The sequence below is a fragment of the Pelophylax lessonae genome, assembly GCF_965119305.1.
Source record: "Pelophylax lessonae genome assembly, chromosome: 7".
NCBI lineage: Eukaryota > Metazoa > Chordata > Amphibia > Anura > Ranidae > Pelophylax > Pelophylax lessonae.
Genome location: NC_138774.1, coordinates 234,008,884 through 234,034,601, shown reverse-complemented (window position 1 = coordinate 234,034,601; position 25,718 = coordinate 234,008,884). Strand labels below are relative to the sequence as shown.

The window sequence follows — 25,718 nt, the reverse complement described above, 5'->3', positions numbered from 1 at the left end:
AGGCGGCGAGTGTCGGAGGACTTAAGAGAAAGTTGTTTTATTGAGTTAATTTTCTGCTCTTACTCTTTTACTGTACTTTATAATACACTGTTACACACTAATGTTTTATTGTTAACCATAGTTTGCTTTGCAGGTATGCCCATCAGCTGCAGCACTGATTTTTTTAGTCTGACAACAGTGTTTGCTCTCACAATATACGTAATCAATGATTGCAGCGCTGTAGGGGGCAATTTCACCACCACAGCTAAAAAAAAGCATATATGGCGAAGCATGGGATGGACACAGAGGGCGGATCTCCACTATGCTTCGCCATATATTTTTTTAACACTTTTCTTGACAAAGATCTCTTCATTCACATCGATCGATGCGAATGGAGGAATCTATGTCTTTTTCCTTCAGCCTACGGGCAGAAGGAAGAAAAAAAACATTGCTTGTATGCCCATCATTAGAAGTGGGTGGCTGCTGGGAGGTCTAATGGTGGGCATACCACACACTTTCTGGTATTGTTTTTTTACAGCCAGTGGTCAGATTTCATGTAAAAGCAATCCTAACAGATAATTAGCTGCTAGAGTGCTTTTACAAGCAGTGAGAGGGACTACCGGCTGGGGTTGGAAGTGGTTAAACATTTTAGTGGTAGCTATTACCATGTTATAAGTAAGTGTCCTGTTGCAAAATCTAGTTGATTCCTCCATAACAATCTCTACTGTGCTCTGCGTTTTCCCTAATTTAAATGAGCTTCATTACTAACTACTTTTAAAAGGGACATGAAAGAGCTGGGCTATAAATGACTCATTGTAGGTAGGTACTAAAGCAGTGATCATTATTTAATCCTATTATTGTAAGGCCACTCTTTCCATAGCAGCCTGATTACATAGGCCACTTCTGACTGGCTTCTTTGGGTCTGCAGCTCTACTTTCAGGGAAACATGCTGCATTTACGGTGTCATTGTTAATCAATTCAGCTCTTTGTGCGTACTAGGTACATAGCAGTAGTAGCCATGAGCTTGTGTGGGTTTTGTTCAGCTGGCTCTTGGTTTCAAAGTAAAAGTGTTGAGGCAGCTCCATATCTGCGGATTGCTTTTACACAGCCAGGAGTGCGATGTCGACCCCCCCCCCCTTCATGTGGTTCCTGGGCTGTCGCATGCTCACCAGTGCCTGGGATACACAGCCGGCGACTGGGGGAGAGAGATTGCAGTGAGCCCGAGGCACATCCATGCCTTGATCTCATACGCAAACAGTGAACTAGGAAGTGATGTCACCTCTGTTTTCAGATGCATCCTTTCCTGGCCAACACAGCTAGGGGTAACATTTAATCAAGCCTCCCATTCTCGCACAGCCCCTGCGTGGTCTGATCACCAAGGCTGATCACAGAACCGGAACTATTACCCCCTGTTGTACCAGGTCCTGAACTGCCCCAGAGAGCACCAGCAAGCGATCCAGGGACAATTCGATCTTGTAACCGGACCGCATAACCTCTTGAACCCATTTGCTGATATCCGGGATAGCCACAGGTCTGGAAACCAGCAAAGACGCGCCCCCCCCCCCCCCCATACAGGTGAGGGCGCACCTTCAGGCCGAGGTGGTCTTGTCCTCAGGTCTGGAGAAACCAGATTTTTGTTTGCCAAACCAGGGTCACATGGAACCACCCGAGGGAGTCTTGAAGGGCTTTGTCTTATTGACTGGCCCTGAGAGACGAAAAAACGTATGTGCTGAAAAGGAGGGACCCAATCTACGATGAGGGTCCTTACCCTTGTTAGCCTGCGAGAGAGAGGAACTCTTAAAACCCCCCCCCACCCCCCCCAGTGAGAAAATTTCATCCAGAGTAGCCCTGAACAGGCTATCGCCATGAAAAGGCAGATCAGTCAAGATCTGATCCGCAGACCAACACTTTAGCCAAAGCTGGAGGACCACTGCCGAAACCAAGGCTCCTCAAAAGGCATGAGGGAGACGTTGGCCCTCCAGGTCACAGCATAGTAACTTAGCCCATTCAGTCAACGTTTGAGTGACAAGGGCAACCATAAACACCGGTCTAAGTGCAGACCCCGCCAGGGAGTACATATTGCGGGCCACCGACTCCGCCTACCTACTCGCCGGATCCTTAAAGGACAGGGAATCCTCCACTGGAATCAAGGTAGCTTTATTCACTCTTGAGATCGGGGGGGGGGGGGTCTAGCGTAGGTGGAACAGTCCACTTCTTTATAAGGGACTACTCAAAAGGGTAGCATCTAGCAATCCGCTTAAGCACCCCAGGGGAATGCTTTGGGCTGTCCCATTCTTTTTGAGCATGTTGCCAAAATACGCAGGAAAGTGAAAAACCTTTGCCGCTCTGGGTGGCTTGTGAGTGCCAAACGTAACCTTCGCCTCAGTCACAGCTGCATCCTACATTTTTAGGGTCTAACGCACAGGTACAACCAGTTCGCCCACCAGTGCCTTATCTTGCGCGGCAGTGGAGGTAGAAATGTCATCCTGTTAATGGAGACAGGGCGCGAGGAGCGGACCCGGCAGGGAGACCCGCGTCTGCAGTGGCTGAGTCAAGACTCAGAACCTGGGACATCAGATGAGGCAGGGGTAGGCGGAGGGCATTTCTTAACACTTCGCCCATTAAAGGCCACCTCTACCCAAGACACAAACGATTCCCAGACCGCCAAAATTGCATCTATAGACAACTGGGGTCTGGAAGGTGATCTGAAGGGCCCATGATGCACCAGGGGAATCAGTCAACAAAAGTTAAAGTGACAAAAAAGTTTTTTTTTTTTTTTTTATTATTTTAAAAACAAAAAGAAAAAAAAAAAAAGTCCAACCGTGCTACAGAGCCCCCCGGAGATCAGGAAAGCGCGCTGAGACCCCCAGCTGAGAGGGAGACCCACCCAGACTCCCCACCCTGTACCAAGATGCAGCAGTAGGCCCAAAACATTTGCACAGCACGTCACCAGCAAGCGCGATCCTAAAGGGAAGGATCTGAGAAACAGCCCAAGGTATAGGGAGGGGCTCCACCCACAGAAAAACGTCTCCAGGAACTCCCATTCTGATTCCTATTAGAGAAAGCCACCGCAAAATGGCTGTGGCGGATGTACCAAGATGGCCGCCTGTGAAGGAATGTAATGAACACTTGTGTCCCACTGCCTGTAAAAGCCTACTAGAATGGCTTTTACATTAGAGAGGATTGCCAGCTGAAAAAGATATCTGGATGATGCCTGTAGCTGCAAACCCAAAGACATCCAATGGGCGGGAAGTGCTTAAAAATATACAAGCACATTTAATACAAGCTGTGTACCTGTGTCTGGCTGATTACTATTAGGATCTCTTGCAGCCCCATGAGAGTCTTGCTCAGATTTGTTCTTTCCCGAGGCTCCCTTGCTTCCGAAGAGGCTGCTAGGCTGATTAACAATGCGAGACAGAGTCTCCAGGGGTTTTAGGGCTGCGTTTACGGTATTTGCCATGTTGGGGCTGAAAAGAAAAGCATGATCTAGTTTATCAAACGTATATAAAAAAAAAACAAAAAAACACCTTCAATAAATTGGACAATGCTTACTTACCTGGACAGATCAAGACTGTGAGGAACCCTTGCCAAATCGCTGACAAGACCCTTCTTTAGGAAGAGGCGAATTATGTTGTTCATGCCATTGTGCTGAGTTTTGGTAGTTGCACTGCTGTAAAAGCTTGACGTGGATGGACAAGACTCCATGATGGTGCTGATAATACACATCACAGCCTGTAGCCTAATCAAATGACAAAAGGAGATATTAAAAAGGAATACACATGCCACATTAATATTTATGCTACCAGAACTAGTGTGTGCTGTAAATTGCCTCCGGTATTGTTCCTGTTTCTTCTTGCTGGAGGCTGCCATTTTGATTAAGTCCAGAGCCTCTGAGCATCCGAAAATCTAAAATGAACTAAACCCATCAATTTTAACGGTTTCAAAAAACCGTTACATTCCTGGAATGCCGAGACTGACAAACCACCAAACGGTTGGTGTCATAACTGATTACATGTGCAGCAAAACTAACCACAGATCAAACAGAAGCAGCTTCCTTGGTGGTAAAGGATAGGAGGGTTTTTATTCCACTTAAGCAGATTGAGCACTAAGAATTCGGCAGTGCCTAAAAATGTAGAGCAACTGAGCATGTGCAGAGCAGGGTGAGACAGCGTGTTACTAGATTTTAAACAGAAAAGGCTCTTTTTTTTTTTTTTATTAGAAATGTTTATATTTTTAATGTTACACAGCTATACCATCAAAAGGGCCCAGCCTGAAGTGATCTAGCAGGACTTAAAAGGAGAAGTTCAGCCAAAGCTCATTTGGCTATACTTCTCTCATGGATCACAGGAGTGCAGTTTGTTTTTCACTACTGTGACCCATTTTCAGCAGATAGTGGGCTGAAGTCCGCTGTCGGCTGACATCACAGAGCCGGTTCAGGTTTGCGATCCTCCCAGAACCCTGGACCAACACCGCCTCTCAGGAAGCCGCTGAGAGCCTGAGCGGGCTGCTTACGCCCCCTCCACAGCCCAGTGCTCTAGTGTGAGGGGGGTGTTGGCAAAGCAGAGAGCTGCCAACTGAGAATCACTAGCTTGCTGTTCAGTAAGTCCTGAGAACTGAGCGATCAGCGGTGTTTAATCACTCGATTCTCAGTGCTAGAGCCAGCGGGGAACCAATGCTGCATCCAGCTAGGTAAGTATTAAAAAAAAAAAAAAAACCACCACACCATACTTTTAATTTTCTTACTAAAGTTCCACTTTCACTGTCCATATAGTAGGGTTGTTGAATATAATTGCAGCATCGATGCATCGCGATTCAGACGTCTGCGATTCTGCATCGATGCAGAGTCAGCTGAAATCGATTGCCGATGATATCTTCCGGCGATCTGTGCAGTTCTCCGAATCTCCTGGAGACACACAGAAGCAGAGCCTACCTGGTGAATAAAGGCCCCTCCCCTTCCAGATGGACACTGGAGCAAAAAGTCAGCTGATGAGCTGACAGCCATTAGAGGGAAGGAGGAGGAGCTCAAGAGACCCCACTTCAGCAGAAGCATCACTGGAGGCACCAGAAGGAAAAAGAGACATACGGAGCATGGGAGGAGGGTGAATCGACTGACACTGAAAGCAAGTGGGTGCCAGTGTCACTGATCACATCCCTCCAACCACTAGCCCCCTGCCTGATCTCATCCCTTCACCACTATCCCTCTGCCTGATCCCATTCCTTCCATCACTATCTTACTGCCTGATCCCATTCATTCCACCACTATCCTACTGCCTAAACCCATTCCTCCCACCACCATCCCTCTGCCTGATCCCAATCCTCCCACCACCATCCCTCTGCCTGATCCCATTCCTCCCACCCCCATCCCTCTGCCTGATCCCATTCCTCCCACCCCCATCCCTCTGCCTGATCTCATTCCTCCCACCACCATCCCTCTGCCTGATCCCCATTCCTCCCACCACAATCCCTCTGCCTGATCCCATTCCTCCAACCACCATCCCTCTGCCTGATCCCATTCCTCCAACCATTATCCCTCTGCCTGATCCCATTCCTCCAACCACCATTCTTCTGCCTGATCCCATTCCTCCCACCACCATCCCTTTGCCTGATCCCATTCCTCCCACCACCATCCCTTTGCCTGATCCCATTCCTCAAACCACCATCCTTCTGCCTGATCCCATTCCTCTAACCACCATCCTTCTGCCTGATCCCATTCCTCCCACCACCATCCCTTTGCCTGATCACATTCCTCCTCACTACCAAACCTCTGACACGGTCACTTCTAATTTGTGTGTTTAGGACAGAAACGCATTTCAGGTCTTTGTAAAAATAATCTGCTGAGCAACCCAGAACTAGTTTGTGAGAGTCAGTCTATAAAAACATTTTCATGGCTATTACGGCAAAGAGGCCTTTCTGTTTTATCTCTTGATGTAAAGAATGCCCATTTGTTTTCTGCATTGAACTGAAAGTAAATAACTTGTAGCCCTCTTTTTGGACAGTTATGAGAATTACCCTCCCCAAATAGGATATTGAGCTAAAGCAAATGACAATAAAAAAATTGAGTTCTTCTGACTGCTTGAATTTCTGGATAAAAACGTGGGCATTAATTGTGATGCATCACAGAATCAAATCGTTAATAGGATAATCATAATCGAATCGTGAGACCAGTGAAGATGCGCACCCCTACCATATAGCAGTCTAAACGTCATCCAGGATATTACAGCAGACTCAAATGTCAGTACTTATTCTCTAAAACCTTACCTGGCATGCTTTTCTGTACTCTCAGCCATAGCCAGTGCACGACCAAGAGCAGCTTTCACTTCATTAACAAGTGCCACTTGAGCATCCGTGCCACTGCCTGCTGCAGCCAGGCTAGCCAGAAAAAGGCGTGCTAAAGCTGGAGTGTCCTTGTCTTCAGCATTCTGAGTATGTGGCAGCAGATGATCCAAGACAAAAGCCAATACACTACAATCCTGCCATTCAATAAGAGTGCAAATTAATACAACATGACAGAAAAAGAAAATGGAAACAATTTTGTGTTGCACAATTTTTACCTCTTTGATAAGCTCAGACTGTCCTGCTGTGTAGTTGTAGTTGGCAATAAGTGTGGCAATACCCACATAAGATCTGACCAGCTCAGCCAACAATCGAAGGATTGTAGAAGTGGGCAGCAAAGGCTTGCTACCCTTGGCTTTCTGCTTTGCCTCTTCTGAACTGCGATCCCCATCCTTGTCCTTCTTTCCACCTTCACGGTTCTCTTCTGGTGTAAGAGCTGCCAGGACACATGCATTTTATGATTGGTTAAAAAAAAAATAAAAAATCAAGACTGGTATTGGGTGGAGTATGAAGTTATTAAGTAACCCTGTAAAAAGATGTGAATAAGTTAACCCCTTGAAGACCGTCCACCGCACATGTGCTGTGGCAGGCTGGCTCTCCTGCGTGAACCGATGTAGCCCAAAATTGGCTGCGCGCGAGGTCCTGGGGGGGCGAGCGAGCGCGGGCTCCCGCCCAAACTAGGCAGCGGGGAAACCGATCCACAGGGGCTGGCGGCCGCAATAGCCGCCGGGCACCCGCTATCGCTCCCCGCTAAGAGAGGATGGTCAGCTATATAGGATCAAAGGTCTCTGTGGTAATTTCACAAGCCCATCCCCCATAAAGTTAGAAAACACTCCCCAGGGCTCACACTTACCCCTTTGGCAGGGAAGGGGTTATCAATGTCATTATTACAGTATCAATTCATATTTTTAGCAATGATTACTGTAGTAATGTCACTAGTCCCCTCAAAAGGGTAAAAAATGTCAGATAGGAGTCTGATCTGTCCGCCTCAATGTCGCAGTTCTAAAAATCGCACATCGTCGCCATTACTAGTATAAAAAAATAAACAATGACAAATCTTTCCCCTAGTTTCCCTAGATGTGAACACTTTTGCGCAAACCAATCAAAATACGCTTATTGCAAATTTTTTTACCAAAAATTTGTAGCAGAAAACAAATTAGCCTAGAAGGACGAAAAAAATTGATTTTAAAAAGGTATTCTTTTGGGAAGGTTATATAGATAATAGAATTTAAGAACTTACCATAAAATTCTTTTCTCTGAGTCCTCTGACAGTCGCTGCCTGATGGTATTCGCCTTCACTAATGGGTAACGGCGCACTCTGCAGGAGGAGGCTAGGCAGATAATTATCAGGTTATTCAAAAAAAAAAAAAAAAACTTTTGTACCTCAGCATGCCACTAGGGGGCCATCCCACAGCCATTACCAGAAACCCAATCTGATATTACTTCCGTTTCGTAGCAAGCAGTACCAGAAGGCAACAACCCCCAGATACAAAAACCAAAGGGGTGGGGGTGGCAACTGTCAGAGGACTCAGAGAAAAGAATTTTACGGTAAGTTCTTACAAAAATTAGATTTTCTCTTTCGTCCTCCGACAGTCGCCGCCCGATGGTATTAGCCTTCACTAATGGGACGTCCCAAAGCAGTGCAGGTATGAGGGGTGGGAAAGCAACGCAACCAGATAAGAAGGTAACGCAAATAACCGGGCCAGTAACAACCTGAAAAAAAAAAACTGGAACAAACCCAGAAAAAACACACCCAACAAGGAAAGACATTAAAAACAATGTCCCCTCAAACAACTGCCGCACTCAAAACTTTGCGGTCAAAAGAAGAATCCGAAGATGCCAAAACATCAAGTTTGTAAAACTTCGTGAAAGTGTGCATTTACGACCATGTGGCAGTCTTGCACACCTAAGCCACAGATGCCTGATGGCGAAAAAAATCCAAGAGGCACCAACGGCTCAAGTAGAATGAGCCTTTACCGGGAAAGGAGGAACCTGACCCTTGATAGAATAGGCCTGAACAATCGCCTGTCTGATCAATTTAGAAAAGGTCGCTGCGCAGGCGGTCGATCCCTTCCAAGGTCCCTCAGGAAGAACAAAGAGAATCAGACTGCCGAATCTACTCCGTGGCAGACAGGTAGACCTTGACCACCCGGACCACATCGAGAGAAAGCAAACTCCTTAGGATGCTTGGGCCGTGCACACAGTGAAGGCAACACGACATCCACATTGAGGTGGAAGGAAGAAATCACCGTGGGAAGAAAAGATTGACTCGGTCGCAGAACCACCTTATCCCTACGAAGTACTAGATAAGGAGAGCGGCAGGACAAGGCCGACAATTCAGACACTCTGCGAGCAGACGTGATGGCCACCAGAAAAGCAACTTTCTGTGACAATAGACAGAGATATCCCCCTGATGTTCTCTAAGAGAGGTTTATTGTAACACTGACAAAAACCAAATTGAGGTCCCCTGGAAGCAAGAGAACTCCCCTCGGGGTGAGCCAAATGCCGCACCTCTTGAATGAAGGTGCGGACAAAAGAAAGACGCCAAAGGTTGTTGAAAAAAAGACGGCCAAGGCCGACAACAGACCCTGGCCTTAGTCAGCACCAGATGCTGATCCACGGCTTTCTGCAGGAAGGCCAAGACCTCCGCCACCGAGAAGGAACAAGGGTAAAAACCATGCACTTCACACCAAGCGAAATACGCTTTCCAGGTGCTGCGAAAAAAACTTCCTTGAAGTGGCTTTGCGAGCCTCTTACAAGGTAAGGACAACCGCCTGAGGAAGACCTCTATCCCTCAGGACCTGGCTTTTAACAGCCATGCTGACAAAGCCAGCAACTGTAAAGCAGAATGGAAGATCAGTCCTTGAGACAGATCGACTCACAGCGGAAGCCACCATCGAGGTTCTACGACCATCTGAACGACGGTTGCGTACCAGGACTGTCGAGGCATGTCTGGGGCCACCAGAATGACTGACATCCATTCCGATGCCAACCTGCGGAGGAACCTGGATAACAGTGGAATCGGAGGAAAGGCATAGAGTAGCCGATAGCGGTGCCAAGGCACCACCAACGCGTCTGCAGCATCTGACAGAGGATCGCAAGCTCTAGCCACGAACCTTACCACCACTTGTGGAGACGTGACGCGAACAAATCCCCTACCGGGTGCACAGGAGGTGAACCACCTCAGGATGTAGGGACCATTCCCCTCGGTCCAAAGTCTGGCAACGTAGATAGTCCGCCTGCCAGAGTTCCACACCAGGAATGAGAACGGCCGAGAACGCAGGTACCTGCGATCCGGCCCAGGACAGAATCTCGGCCACTGCCATGGCCGCCCGGGCACTCCACGTGCCCCCTTGGTGATTGATATAAGCCACAGCCGTGGCATTGTCCATCTATACCTGCACCGGACACCCCTGAAGCTGAGGTGACCACCGGAACAGACAAAGCTGGAGCGCTCGGAGCTCAAGGATGCTGATCGGTAGCGAAGTCTCCCCCGCCCACCACATCCCCTGGGCGCAAAACGTGCCCATAACTCCTCCCCAGCCCGACAGGCTGGCATCCGTGGTGACAACCGTCCATAAAAGAGGTCTTAAGGACCAACCCCATGTCAAGGACAGCGGCTAGCGCCACCACAGAAGATCCGACTCGGGTGACTCAAGGAAATACTCCTTTCCAAGGCCTGAGGTGTCCTGTCCCACCTGTCCAGGATCTCCGCTTGCAGAGGCCTGGTGTGAAATTGAGCAAACGGAACTGCTTCAAAGGCCGAGACCAGCCGTCCCAGAACCCGCATGCAGGTCCGCAAAGAGGAGAGATCATCGTTCCCGAGAGCTTCCGATCTCTGCCCACAAAGTCCCGATTTTTGTCCTCCGGAAGGAAGACCCGAGATTGAGCAGAGTAGTCCAGGACCATCTAGGTACTGGAAACAAGTAGAGGGAGTCAGTGCCGACTTCTGAAATGGACGGCCCCCCCCCCCCCCCCAAACTCCTGAAGCATCTGAACCTTCACAGCCAGATCTTTTGCCAAGGTTACACATGAGTTCGACCTTACAAGAGGTCGTCCAGGCAACACATGACCGCAATGCCCCGTAAACGCAGCAAAGCTAGACCAGACCCAACACCTTGGTGGAATCCCTGGGAGCCGAAGCAAAACCGAAAGGCAACGCTACGAACTGGTAATGCTCCCGAGCCACCGCGAAGCGGAAGCAGCTCTGATGACCCTCAAAAAATAGGGATGTGGAGATACGCATCCTGCAAGGCGATGGATGCAACAATTCCCCAGGCCTCAACGAGGCCATCCCCGACCGGATGGATTCCATCCTGAACGTCCCGCACAAACTGGTTCAGGGACTACCAGTCCAGAATCGGACACACCGTGCACTCTTTCCTGGGCACAGTGAACAGGTTGGAGTCAAAACCGCAAAAACTTTTTTCAAAAAAGAACGGGTACAATGACTCCGTGTGCCAGCAAACCGTGCAAAGCCCCAACAAGATCTCTGAGACGACCAGGGGGCAGCCGAAGAATGGACGGGAGGAACCCGTCTGCGGGGCGAGATCAACTCGATCTCTCTGAACGAATTGGTTCATGAACTGTTAGACTTCCAGGATGAGATAGAAATACATTTTTCCTATTACAGGTCAAGAATTGTGAATTTGAGGCCTCAAATGACCTTGTCACAGATTCAGTCAAAACCCCTTCAGTTTGAAGCACACATTGTGTCCATTGTTGAAATTGTTTTATTTACATGTGTTCTGTAAACTTTGAATATAATACTCTGGAGAGGCAGACGACTAAATTGCTTATCCCAGGTGGAACGGCCTTGGGGGAAGGTTTACATACAAGGACCTCAAAGGATAAAAACCCATTTTTCCCCTGGACATGAAAAGAGAATCCAGGGGGACCATAAAAAACATTATGTTCTGGACATGAGACGTTTTAACACACAATGGCCAAAACTCAAATTCAGGATCACACCTGTGTTCACCCATTCACTAGTAAATAAACTATTGTTCCTACCCTGAGAAGTCAAACAAACGGAAAACTGCCTGGACAAAGACTAAAATCTGTAATTAATTTACCTACACACCAAGAGGGGGGGGGGGGGGGAAGAGATTGTGTCATACAGACAATTGTCCATTGGAAGCTACATGGTGTCAAATAAACATTGTCACTTAGGCTGATGAGAACTGCATCTTCAAATGAATTTCATATAATCATAAGCTTATACAACATCCTTGTCCCATCATATACCAAAGGGGGTTGTGGAACTTATGTTATGACAATCTTCTATTAAGAAGTACATTATATCCATTATATAGTAGTGTCAAATGGTCAGAATTTCTCCCATATTTTATGTCCAGTCCCAAATCATGAATGTATTGTTAACATAATAATCCCTTAATGGATAATATTCTGATCGGAAATAACCCATGTGTAGAAAGGTTTACATATACAAGTTGTTGTGTAGCTATATTATATATATATATATATATATATATATATATATAACTATATGTATCTATGTAAAGTATATGGGTGAATCAGTAATTTCCAATATATGAGTTAGTAATATTCTTAATTCAATGGCGTTACCAGGTCCAGTTACCAGGTCCAATCTTTACTTGGATACATGATTGATATTAGATGGACATGTATAGAGGATGAGAGTATGGATAAATTATTATGTTGTTTTTATGATAGTCTTAAATGGAGAAATTATCATATAGTTTTAAATATCCCATATATTGGTTAACCAGTAGAGGTGTCGCCCAATGACCTTGTCAGTTAATGGTTTAGTTATCCCAACCAATGGGGATAAGGTTACTCCTTCTGGGTTTAACTTATGGTAATTTTAAAAGTCCTTTCTTCAATACAGTATAAAAAGGGAAGCCCAGATGAGAGACAGACACATCACGACACATTACACATACAACACACACGCTACTACAGCCATGCATATACTCCTCTATACATACTCCATTTTGCTCCATCATGTATCTGGAACTTGGAAGGACGCCAAACGAAACTCCTCCCTAACTGGCCACCATTTTGGGAAGGCAGCCATCTTAAGGACTCTGGTAACGACCATTCTAAGCTAGCAGCCATTTTAAATATGGGAAATATACCTGTTATTTGATATTATTTACTATCATTTATTTTCTTCCTTATATGTTTTATATTTCATATTTAAGGGTAACGAGATTACAGTCCCAGCCGTATTAACCACTTGACGACTATTTACTGCGGCGGTCAGCCCCGGCAAGGCAAAGTGATGTAGTACTACGTCGCTATGTCCCGCCGGTCCTGTGCGCGCTCCCCTGACGACACCAATGGCTGGATTGGGTTCAGAACCGATCAGTCATCAGGTCCAGGCCAATCATTTTTGGCCTGGACCTGTAGATCGGTTCTGCCCAATCAGAGTCCATGCTGAGCCTGTGAAATGTAAACAGAAAAGATGTGCCCTCCTCTCCCATGATCCTTTTTGGATTCATCTTGAGAGGAGAACACATCTAACTGTAAGTACTGCATCAAGCACACTCACATACTATTAGATAGGCACATTTAACCCCCGATCGCCCACCCAGTTAACCCCTACACCCCCTGTCACAACACACACTGTATACAGCATATAGAATTTTCCTATATACCTGTATAAGTGTGATTTGTGAACAGGTGTAGCGCTTGCGACCCCCCCTTTTCCACTTAAAATACCCGCCACCCCCCCCCCAATAAAGATTTAACCCCCTGATCCCCCCCAGTTAACCCCTACCCCCTGTCACATTCAACACCAATAAAAACGTAATATACTGTGTTTTTGTATTTTGTATTAGTGTGATTGTGATCTGAATTAGCGCTAGCGACTCTGTTTCTGTCCCAAGGAGGTTTAGGGTCCCGCCACCCCCCAAATAAAGATTTAACCCCCTGATCCCCCCGATCACATCCAGTTAACCCCTTCCCTCCTGTCACATTGCACACGAATACATGTAATATAGTGTTTTTACTGTATTTTGTATTAGTGTGATTGTGACTTGAGGTTGCGCTAGCAATTTCGTTTCTATCCCAAAGGAGGTTTAGGGTCCCCGCCACCCAACCCAATAAAGATTAACCCCCTGATTCCCCCCCCGTTAACCCCTTTATTGCCCTGTCACAGTGTCACTTTTATAGTGTACAGTTCTTTTTTTCTGATCACTATTAGGGACACAAGTGACATTAGCTAGTGTTAGTGTCAGTCTAAAAAAGCGCAGATCCCCGTCGCATAGTTAGAAATAACCCCTTGATTACCACACACACACTTCCATTACTAGTATAGTGTTTGAACAGATCAATATCTGATCAGAACTATACTGGTGCCCCCATAGTTTAGGGTTCCCAAAACGCGAAGTTTGCACAATCAGCACCGATTCCTGCCAGCACCTGCGTTTAACCCTTTCACCCAGGCAAGTGTAGTAATCAATAGATTACTGTCACTAAAAAAAAAAAACACAACACACAAAACCGCTGTGTTAGCAGAGTCAGGCCTGATCCCTGCTAGCATTAGCAGTTTTTTTGGTAGCGCTTGAAATAGTCCTCGACTACCAGGTGCTTTTATTACCTGTGAGTCAACACCACTGTACAGGTAAATTTAGTTACCAAAATGTCCAAACGTTTGTACAGTGGTGAAGAGGCTTATAATATACTGGCCGTGTCAGCGATGAGGGAAGCTACACTGACAGAATTAGTGTCAGTATATGAACCTGATGACAGCAGTGGCTCACTGACAGATAGCTCCGACGACAGATGGATCCCTGTTAGACCCAGGCGTACCCAACCCCATTCTGGAGTTGTTGAGATGCAGGAATCGCAGAGAGTGTGGGTACTAGTGCCGCTCATCTTTCTGGCGACCTGGCAAGCGCCAGCGGCCTAGTACACCCTGGACCTAGTACAACAAGCACTGCAGTATCACTTGGTGACGTGGCGAGTCCCATAAGTGACGTTGAAGCTGGTGCGGTGGCTAGCAGCCACCGCGTATTCGAAAACAGGCCCCTGGAGAGCCCATAGTGCCCTCCCTGATGCGCTGGCATATCCCAATTGGAATCCCACTGATTCTACAGTGCCAGTACTTCCCCCATTCACTGCCCAACCTGGAATCCACGTGGAGACAGCTGGTTTTACGCCCCTGAACTTTTTTTGAGCTGTTCTTCACGGAAGATCTTTACAGATCTATTGAGGATCAAATTTATACGCACAAGAATTCATCGCCACCAACCCAAATTTGTCCCTTGCCAGACCATTCGGGTGGAAACCTATAACTGTTTCCGATTTTAAAATCTTTCTGGGCCTTTCCATCCACATGGGCATAACTAAACAGAGTGAATTGCGGCTATATTGGTCCACTAGCCCAGTTCACCATATGCGCATGTACTCTGCCTCCATGTCCAGGGCGAGATATGAGCAAATTCTGCGATTTATGCAATTCGGCGACAATGAAATCTGTCGTCCTCTGGGAGACCCGGAATATGATCGGCTCCACAAAATTCGGCCCCTCAGACTACTTCAATCAGCGGTTTGAAGCCTTGTTTACCCCCGAACAAGTTGTCTGCGTTGACGAGTCCCTGATTAAATTTACTGGCCGCCTTGCTATGAAACAGTACCTCCCCAGCAAGCGTGCCAAGTACGGGGTCAAGCTGTATAAATTGTGTGACAGGGCCACAGGTTATACAGTTAGTTTCCGAGTCTATGAGGGAAAAGATAGCTATGTGGAGCCCCCGAACTGCTCAGACTACATAGGGAGCAGCGGCAAGATTGTTTGGGACTTGGTGTCAGCCTTATCCGGAAAGGGGTACCATTTGTACGTGGACAACTTTTACACAAGCGTGCCACTATTTAGTCACCTGCTCGAATTACAAATTGGTGCATGTGGCACCATGCGACCTAATCGCTGGGGCTTCCCCCCAACGGCTTGTAAATTCCCGTCTTAGTCGGGGGGGCAAGAGCCTGCTTGAAAATGGACAAATTGCTTGCGGTGAAGTTGAGGGATACACGGTATGTTTATGTTCTGTCCTCCCTTCACGCAGACACGACGATCCAAATCCCTACGGCAACTGGCGTTATGGAGAAACCCCTCTGTGTCCACGGATATAACCTTAATATGGGAGAGGTGGACCTTAACGGCCAGCTTTTGGCGACGTATTTAGTTGCCCGTAAAGCCAGACGCTGGTACAAAAAAGTGTCTGTTTACCTTTACCAATTGGCTATGCTGAAAGCCTTTATCCTATACAGGGCGTCAGGACAAACTGGATCCTTCCGGGAATTCCAGGAAGCGATCATCCTTGCCTACCTGTACCCAGGAGGCATGCCTGCCCAACTTCCCCTTCCAGATGCAGTGAGCCGGCTGCATGAAAGACATTTTCCTTATGTCCTCTTGAGTACCCCTACCCAAAGACGATGTGTCTGTAGCAGGCGCGACACCCGTTATTATTGTCCCAAATGTCCTGACCAGCCTGGTCTCTGCATCGGGGAATGTTTAGAGCGCTACCATACACTAGTGGAGTTTTAGTGTAGGGTACAGCACGACACAGTGTAGGGCACACAAACAGGGTCTCGAAAGATGTTGGCTGTCTATCGACATTTTGAGAGACCCAAGCTTGAAAATTGCAGTCGCAAATCGAGGAACAACAGTTAGAAAGAAAAATAATAGGATCCAAAAACTGTTGTTGTGTCAGTCATTTTATATGTTCTTCTACTCTTCCTACTGTACTTTTAATGTACTTTGTTTTTCATTCTTTTGTGACCTGTTTCTCTTGCAGGTACTCGTCGGCTACCACGGCATTGATTTGATATATTCTGACACAAACAGCGTTTGCGCTCAGCATATATGTATACCTTTGCTGGCAGCAGCTGTGGTGATTTTCTGATTTCAGCACTGCAGTTAAAATCCTATTTTGGTATACATGGATAGTGTCGTGTACACCCATCATTACATTAAGTGGGTGGATGTTTGGGCAGTTAATGGTGGGTAATACTACACATTATTCCTGTGCTGATTTCTGATAGGTTCTCTTTTTTTTCGTTGAGCCCACAGGCTGCATGAAAAAAAAAAAACCTACACTATATGCCAAACAAGGACCAGCAATGTACTGGTACGTTGCTGGACTTTAAAGTGGTTATACCAGGATGATGCCTGCAGATTTAGGCATCTTGGCATTGTTTTTTACAGCCAGCGGTCGGCTTACATGTAAAAGTAATCCTAGCAGGTAATTGGCCGCTAGACTGCTTTTACATGCAGTGGGAGGGGACTCGCCGCGAACGCCAGGTCGAGTGCAGTAATTCTTGCAGTAGACCTCCTCTGTAAGACTAAAGTGGTAACCTTTAAAGACTTTTAAAGGTTTTTAAAAATATACGTACTTTGTTGCCGCTGCACAGGCATGCGCAATTTTTAAAGCATGTCATGTTTGGTATCTATGTACTCGGCATAAGAACATCTCTTAAATTTTACCAAACAAATTGGAATTATATAGTGTATTAGTGCAATAAATTTAAAAAAAAAATTTTTTTCGCAAAAATTGCGTTTGGAAAATCTGTGCGCAAATACAGTGACAAAAAAATTTGCAACATCCACCATTTTATTCTATAGAGCCTCTGCTTTAAAGAAATATATGTTTGGGTGCTCAAAGTAATTTTCTAGTAAAAAAAAAAAAAAAAAAAAAAAAAATTTCTTCATGTAAACAAAAATTCACAGAAAAGGCTTGGTTTTCAAGTGGTTAGAAGAGTGGGTGATGTGTGGATAAGATTGAGCATAAAATGCCGGGACAGTTCAAACACCACCCCAAATTACCTCTTTTTGAAAAGTAGACACCCAAAGCTATTTGCTGAGAGGCATGGTGAGTCCATGGAATATTTTATATTTTGCCACAAGTGTCGAGAAAATTATTATTATTTTTTTTAGGTTTTTTTTCACAAAGTTGTCACTAAATGATATATTGCTCACACATGCCATGGGTATATGTGAAATGACACCCCAAAATACATTCTGCTGCTTCTCCTGAGTACAGGGATAACACATGTGTGAGACTTTTTGGCAGCCTAGCTGTGTACGCGACCCCGAAAACCAATCTCCATCTTCAGGTTTTCTAATGGCATAAATTGCTGATTTTACCCCTGACTACCTGTCACAGTTTCAGAGGCCCTGAAATTTCAAGATAGCACACCCCCCCCCCCCCAAATGACCCCATTTTGCAAAGTAGACACTCCAAGCTATTGGCTGAGAAGCATGGTGAGTCCATGGAATAGTTTATATTTTGCCACAAGTTTCGGGGAAATTATTTTTATTAATTTTTTTTTATTTTTTTACATAAAGTTGTCAGTAAATGATATAATGCTCACACATGCCATGGGTATGTGTGTAATGACACCCCAAAATACTTTCTGCTGCTTCTCCCGAGTAAAGGGTTACCCCATGTGTGAGACTTTTTGGCAGTCTAGCCGCGTACAGGACCCGGAAAACCAATCCGCACCTCCTGGCTTTCTAAGGGCGTAAATTATTGATCTCATTCCTTACTACCTATCAAACTTTTTAAGGCCATGAAATGCCAAGATGCATTTGGGGTGTCTACTTTCCAAAATGGGGTAATTTGGGAGGGTTTTGTGCTATTTTGGAATTTTAGCGCCTCCGAAACTGTGACAGGTAGTGCAGAGGTGACATGCACAATTTACGCCATTAGAAAACCTGAGAGTGTTGATTGGTTTTCGCTGTCCTGTACACAGCTAGGCTCCCAAAAAGTCTCACACATGGGGCATCCCCATACTCAGGAGAAGCAGCAGAATGTATTTTGAGGTGTCATTCCACAAATACCCATGTCATGTGTGAGAAATGTATCTTTTAGTGATGTTGTGTAAAAAAAAAAAAATTGTAACTTTCCCAAAACTTGTGGCAAAATATAAAATATTCCATGGACTCACCATGCCTCTCAAACAGCTTGGGGTGTCTACTTTCCAAAATGGGATCATTTGGGGGGGTTTTGTGGCATTTTGACATTTCAGGGCCTCCTAAACCGTTATAGGTAGTGAGAAAATGCAATGAAAATTGTACGCCCTTTGAAAGTGATGGTGGTGATTTGTTTTCGGGCTCCCGTACACTGCTAGGCTCCCAAAAAGTCTCACATATGTGGTATCCCTGTACTCAGGAGAAGCAGCAGAATATATTTTGGGGTGTAATTACACATATACCCATGGCATGTGTGAGCAATATATCATTTCAATGACAACTTTGTGTTAAAAAAACATTTTTTTTAGTCATTTTTCAAACACCTGTGACAAAAAAATGAAATATTCAATGAGCTCAACATGCCTCTCAGAACATTCCTTAGGATGTCTACTTTCCAAAAAGTGGTAGTTTGGGGGGGTTTGTACTGCCCTGCCATTTTAGCACTTCATGAATTGAGATAGGCAGTCAGAAATTAAAGCTGCGTAAATTTCAGTATTTACACCATAGTTTGTAGACGCTATAACTTTTGCGCAAACCAATGAAAATACGCTCACTGAATTTTTTTTTGTCAAAGATATGTAGCTAAATATATTTTGGCAAAAAAAAATGACATAAATTTAGTATATTGGATATTTTTTAAAAGACAAAGTTGAAAATGTCATTTTTTCGCAAAATTTTCACTTTTTTTTATTAATATTGCAAAAAAAAAAATGCAGATGTGATCAAATACCACCAAAAGAAAGCTCTGTTTGTGGGGAAAAAAAGGACGTAAATTTCGTTTGGGTACAGCATTGCATGCCCACGCAATTGTCAGTTAAAGTCGCGAAGTGCCAAGTTGAAAAAAGGGGTCTGGTCAGGAAGGGGGTAAAATCTCCCGGGGCTTAAGTGGTTAACCATATGTAGATTTTTCTCTAAGAGCTGATTTTTGCTTTTTATCCATTTTATTAATATCAGAATTAGCGCATATTGGCGTGTCTCTCGTTTTGCATGGCCTATTCTAGCTCCATCTGCAGTGGAGTGACTGTCGGCCGCGCAATTCGCAGACAATTGTGGTCTATTATATAGCACACTTAAATATGGTTTATGCTACTACATCTGGGAAACCGTAATCTTGCTTTATTTTTACTTTCATCATTAAGCTAAATATCACATTGCATTTATCGTTTTAAGTTTGCAATTTATGTAAAGTTATCTTTGTGTGTCATCTCAAGTCTGATCATTTATTGTGAATACATGTCTGGTGAATAAATATACTTATATATTCCCTGCTGTAGACTAAGATTGGTATATGCTTTTAAAAAGAAATTACTCGATCAAAAAATTCTCGAACGTGTAAAACGCACAACAGAGCCCACCTGTCCTGAATGCCGGACAACCAGGGTTCCTGAAAAGAAAGCAGACGTCCTCATTCTTCCCCCCCCCCCCCGAAAACGGGGAGGGCTTCCATTTTAGGAAGGAGGTGGACTGGGCCTCCGAACCAGACTAACTGGCGTTTGGCTTACCCGACCACAGCTCCTCGTGGCCCCCGGGAAGGCAGAAGGGTTTACCCTTCTCCTGCGTCCCAAAGGCAATTATGTTTAGTCTGGAAGGGCGGGGCCCCTCCGCGTATGGGGGGGGTCTGCCTTGGTGACCTGGGGCAGACGAGTACTCTTACCTCCCGTGAACCCCGCAATCAACTCATGTAGCGTTACCCCAAAAAGACGACCCCCCTCATAGGGTACCTCAGACACGGTCTTTTAGGGCGCGTGGTCAACCGACCAGCCCTTTAACCAGGTAATGCGGTGGATCGCAATCCTCACCGCCGACAACCGGGCGACCAACTGAGCCACTTCCAAAGCCGCGTTGCCCAGGAAGCTTGCAGTGTGGACGAGCTGATCCTGCTGCGAAGCCCCTTGCACCGTGTCATGAGCGCCTGAGAGGCCATCACTGAGGAAAAACACAGGTTGCAACAGGGAACACGCCACTAGATAGATGTGGCAGGCAGGCGCTTCCACACGCCTATCAGCCGGATTACTGAATACTGGGAATCCCCTACCGGCAAGACAGGTGGACTTATTCAGCCTAGACACAGTGTGATCCCCTGCTTGGGGACACCGACCAACGTTCGTCCACCGCCTCCGAAAAACGGAGAGCGGGTGGAAAAACACTTAGGCACCACCAACATGCGCGAAATGCGCCGCCACTGGCCATTCACAATCTCAGGAAAATCAACCGGGCAGGAAAAATGCCTGACCTGACAGTCTGGGGTCTGCGGAAACCCGAGCAAAATGGACTGCTCACTTAACTGAGCTGGCACATCGTTAAGATAGAGAGTTTCTGTTATGACGCTCACAAGAGTATCCATCAGTGCGTTCCTGCACTACCGAGGAGAAAGATTTCCCCTCCTCCTCTCCCTCAACGTGGAGGACTGGGACCCCTCAGGGGGACCATCATACATGGCTACCAATTCGGGCTCAGAGTCAGAGGACTGGGAGGGCACAGGCCGTTTTTTGTGGAGGAGCATGCAGACATTAGCAGATTCGCCTGGGATGCAAAAGTCAACAGAGCAGCAGATATGGGTGCCAGGGGAGAGGATTCAGGTGTACCCGAAGTCCCCACCAGGTCTGTGGAGGATTCATTATCACAGGAGACCATTTTTGGCTTAAATTAAAAAAGGGACGCTGGCCCTTTAAATCTGTGGTTCCAGCTTTCTGTATTACACAGAGCTAGGAATCTGCAAACCACTAAAGTGGCGGCCGCTGCAAACGGCTGCAAAATAAATGCACCAAACACATTTCTGGCTATTAGCAGGGACCCCAGGGAGACCCCCAAAGCATTCCCATGCAGCGCCCCCAGCGGGGGGCAGGGAGGAGAGGGAAAACCACAACCCGGCCAGAAGGGAGATCCTACAGAGACCGCCAAGCCTGCTATCCCCTAGGAGTGGGCCCACAACCCCCCAAATGTCCCCAGGGACCCCCAGGGAAAAGGGGTTAGAGTACTCATAAGTCAAGCAGCGAGCACCCCTTAAAAAACGGGAGACCTCCCACCCAAAGTGGGGGTGCCGTCAGACAAGGAGAGACGCTGGTAACACGCGGGCGATCCGGGTCGAGACATCCTCTGTGAAGTGCAGCTTCACCGGCTCGTTCCCACTGTCGTTGCGAGGCCTGGGTGTACCAGTAACTTGTGACGCTTGTTGGCAGGCTGGGACTCCATAAGGTTCTATGATACCTCGTCCGAGGCACAGCTCTGCAGTCACTTGTAGTTCTCCAGGAAAGGAATCCCTGACTAACTAGTGATAGTGAGAAGAAATAAAAATCTAGTGTGTAAAGAGAAAACACAATTCAGAAAAAACAAATATAAGAAAGCTAGGTCTCAGCAGAGAAAGACCTAAAGCTCTGCTCCTGAAGCTAGGCAGCATGAAACTGAATATCAGATTGGGTTTCTGGTAATGGCTGTGGGATGGCCCTCTAGTGGCGTGCTGAGGTACAAAAGTTTTTTTGTATTAACCTGATAATTATCTGCCTAGCCTGCTCCTGCAGAGTGCACCATTACCCATTAGAAAAGGCTAATACCATCGGGCGGCGACTGTCAGAGGATGAAAGAGAAATTAGGTCGCTCTTTGTTTATAGCACAAAAAAAAAAAAAAAAAAGAAAAATCGCATAGGTGATCAAATACCACCAAAAATAAGCTCTATTTGTGTGTGTGTGTGCAAAAAAAAATGGCCTGGTCATTAAGGGGGCAAATCATTCTGGTCCAGAAGCGGTTAAAGGGCCATTTAAGATTAGTAGCAAGTTAAATAGAACATTAGCTGCGTAAGCTATCACGATAATTTAATATTTCTCTTCTGTCAGCATTCAGTCATTTCTGCTTCCCTCTTCCTTCACCACATTGTAGCCTAATCGTATCAAAAGGCTGCTGTTTATCAGTCCCAAAATTTTTCAGCCTGGTAAAGAGGAGTATAATTACCTAAAAAAAAGTTTAACAGATCAGGGTGGGGAGTAATCTCCTTTAGGCTATACTGGAGTATATGATGCACTGCCTCTGCTTAGGGTCTTGATACAAGGATGCTAGGAACCCTTTGTGTCCAGTGTTTTTCTTTAGTGGTAAAAGAGGCTAGGAAAAGATACAATCTGTTCCTCCTGTTGCATAAGGATGTTACCCTATGCTGAACTCTTCCCCATCTCACTACCTTTTCTGGAACTAATGCTTCTGCAGGCAAACTTCTGTCTAGCAATGGATGCTTAGGTTATATTAGAGGGGGAAAAAACAAGCTACCTTCACCTTGAGGTGTTCCAGACTGTGGTGTCTCGGTGGATGAACTATCAGCGGTGAAAACACGTGCCTAAAATAAAATAAAAAGAATTGAAAAAAATTGCACACATTAAAAAAAAGACCCTTCCCCCAAGTAAGAAGCCAAGTGTAACAATCAAAAAACAGAATTTTTGTAAAATCTTACCTGTAAAAATTCCTCTCCGAGTCCTCCGACAGTCGCCGCCACCTCTAAGTCATCACTATTGGGTATTGACTTCCGCTCCGCAGGAGTAGCTAGGCATAAGACAGTCAAAAGAACAAAAGCATTTGCATAGACACACCCATAGGGGCTGTCCCACTGGTCAATACCCCCCTGCAGTGAACACTCCCAACTCAGTTTGATAGCATAGCAGTAAGTGTACAAGAAAAAACCCCAAAAGAGGGGCTGGGGCGGTGACTGTCGGAGGACTCAGAGAAAGGAATTTTACAGGTAAGATTTTACAAAAATTCAGTTTTCTCTTACGCCCTCCGACAGTCGCCGCTACCTCTAAGTCATCACTATTGGGATGTCTCAAAGCAGTATAGACAAGAGGGGTGGGAGACGCAACCGTAGAAAAGGCAACGCAGTACCCACATCAGAGAAAGGAACCTTACACGCATAGTAAGAGAACCTTCTGGGCAACAGAAAAAGTTCAACAGGAGCAACAGCCCAGGAAAGCAAATAACCCAGGGGATAAACAACCCCAAACGTCAGGGACCCACAACAAAACAAGGGTTCCTCATGACACAGCCGCACTGAGAACTTTGCGGCCAAAGGAGGCATCAGCTGATGCTAGAACATCCACCTTATAGAATTTGGAAAAGGTGTGCACCGACGACCAAGTCGCAGCCTTGCACACCTGGGCCACCGAGGCACGATGCCAGTAGGCCAAGGACGCACTCAAAGATCTGGTAGAGTGCGCCTTAACTGGGAAGGGTGGAACCCGTTCCTTCAAAGCATAGGCCTGTTCAATGGTCTGTCTGATCCATTTGGCAATGGTCGCTGCAGACGCCGCCATGCCCTTCCGAGGTAACCCAGGAAGGACAAAGAGGGAATCAGTCTTCCGAAAGGATTCAGTGGACGACCCTGATCCCCCTGACAACATCCAAGGAATGCAATGCAACCTCCTTGGGATGCTTAGGCTTCGTACAAAGACAAGGCAGGACAATGTCCTCATTAAGGTGGAACTCAGAGACCACCTAAGGAAGAAAAGACGGGTGTGGTCGCAAGACCACCTTATCCTTGTGAACTACCAAGTAAGGAGAGCGGCAAGCGGCAAGACAACGCCGCCAGCTCCGATACTCTGCGAGCCGAAGTGATCGCCACTAAAAAGGCAACCTTCCTAGACAGCAGCGGCAACGATATCTCCCGGATGTTCTCAAAGTGAGAACGCTGTAACACGGACAGAACCAAGTTCAAGTCCCATGGAAGTAAAGGCTCCCTCCTAGGAGGAGCCAAATGTCGCACATCTTTAATGAAGGTGCGAATTAAGGAATGAGACGCCACAGGGCGTTGGAAAAGAATAGCCAGTGCAGACACCTGGCCCTTTATCGTGGCCAGCACCAGGCGCTGGTCCACCCCCGACTGGAGGTAAGCCACCACTCTATACAACAAGTACGAGCGAGGGGAGAACCCCCTGGACTCACACCAGGAGAAATGAGCTTTCCAGGTACGGTAATAAATTTTACCAGAGGAGGTTTTCCTAGCCTTGATCAGTGTAGGAATGACCTCAGGGGAGAGACCTCAGTCTCTCAGGACCTGGGTCTCAACAGCCAGGCCGTTAAAGCCAACAACTGTAAAGCAGGATGGGAGATCGGTTCCTGAGACAGTAGATCTTCCCGCATTGGCAGCCGCCAAGGAGGCGCCATGGCCAGTCCGGCGCCACCAGAATAACCAGGTGCGGTTCCGAGGCTAACCTGTGAAGGAACCTGGACAACAACTGAATCGGAGGAAAGGCATACATCAGACGATACTGATGCCAAGGGGCCACCAACGCATCCGAGAAGTCGGCCTGAGGGTCAAGCGTTCTTGCCACGAACCTTTCCACCTTGTGGTTTAGCCGAGACGCAAACAGATCCAAGTCCGGGGATCCCCACTTCGCACACAGCATTTGGAAGACCTCCGGGTATAGGGACCATTCCCCCTGGTCCAGGATCTGGCGGCTCAAATAGTCGGCCTGCCAATTCTCCACACTCGGAAAGTGAACTGCTGAGATTGCCGGGACATGAGTCTCGGCCCAAGACAGAATGTTGGTCACCTCTCAGGCCGCCCGGGCACTCCTGGTGCCCCCTTGGTGGTTGATGTAAGCCACCGCAGTAGCATTGTCCGTCTGTAGCCGAACCGGACGGCCCCGAAGTCGATCCGACCACTGGAAGAGTCAGAGTTTGATCGCTCTCAATTCCAATATGTTGATAGGAAGGGAGGATTCCTCCCCCGATCAAGTGCCCTGGGCAGACAGGGTGCCCAGGACTCCACCCCAGCCCGACAGGCTGGCATCCGTGGTAATCACCGTCCACAGCAACAGACGGAAAGGATTTTCCTTCGGACACAGCCGGGGACTGAATCCACCAAAGAAGATCCATTCTGGTCCGGCGACTCAATGAGACACTCAGATCCAAGGACTGAGGTAGTCTGTCCCACCTGGCCAGGATCTCCGCTTGAAGAGACCGTGTGTGAAACTGGGCAAAGGGTATCGCCTCGAAGGCCGATACCATCAATCCTAGGGACCGCATGCAGGTCCTGAGTGACGAGGATGGCTTGTCCCTGAGGGACCTGATCTCGTCCTGTAAAGTCCAGAGCTTGTCCTCCGGCAAGAACACCTTTGCTTGAGCAGAGTCCAGAACCATTCCCAGATAGGGAAGACGAACCGAAGGAGATAAGGTCGACTTCTGTACGTTGATGGTCCATCCGAACTCCTGGAGCGTCTGTACCGTGGTGGACAGATCGTGCAGTAGGTCCTGGCAGACACTCGATCTTAAGAGGAGATCGTCCAGATATCCCAAGACCGCAATGCCCTGAGCCCTTAGCAGGCCCAGAACAGGCGCCAACACTTTGGTAAAGACCCTTGGAGCCGAAGCGAGACCGAAAGGCAACGCCACAAACTGATAATGGTCCTCCGCTATAGCGAACCGAAGGTACCTCTGGTGACCCTCGAAAATGGGGAGGTGTAGGTACGC

At 46.8% G+C, this 25,718-nt stretch overlaps 1 protein-coding gene across 1 annotated transcript in view; it reads right to left on the bottom strand.

Annotated features, from left to right (window-relative positions):
- Nucleotides 1-25,718, bottom strand: part of HUWE1 (HECT, UBA and WWE domain containing E3 ubiquitin protein ligase 1) — a 484,118-nt gene that overhangs the window by 203,035 nt on the left and 255,365 nt on the right. Inside the window, exons 44-48 of the mRNA XM_082264230.1 lie at nt 22,527-22,593; nt 6,531-6,748; nt 6,238-6,449; nt 3,536-3,718; nt 3,274-3,446 (exon numbers count right to left, since the gene is read on the bottom strand). Of these exons, the coding sequence (XP_082120356.1) occupies nt 3,274-3,446; nt 3,536-3,718; nt 6,238-6,449; nt 6,531-6,748; nt 22,527-22,593 (853 nt within the window). The remainder of the gene's footprint in view (nt 1-3,273; nt 3,447-3,535; nt 3,719-6,237; nt 6,450-6,530; nt 6,749-22,526; nt 22,594-25,718) is intronic.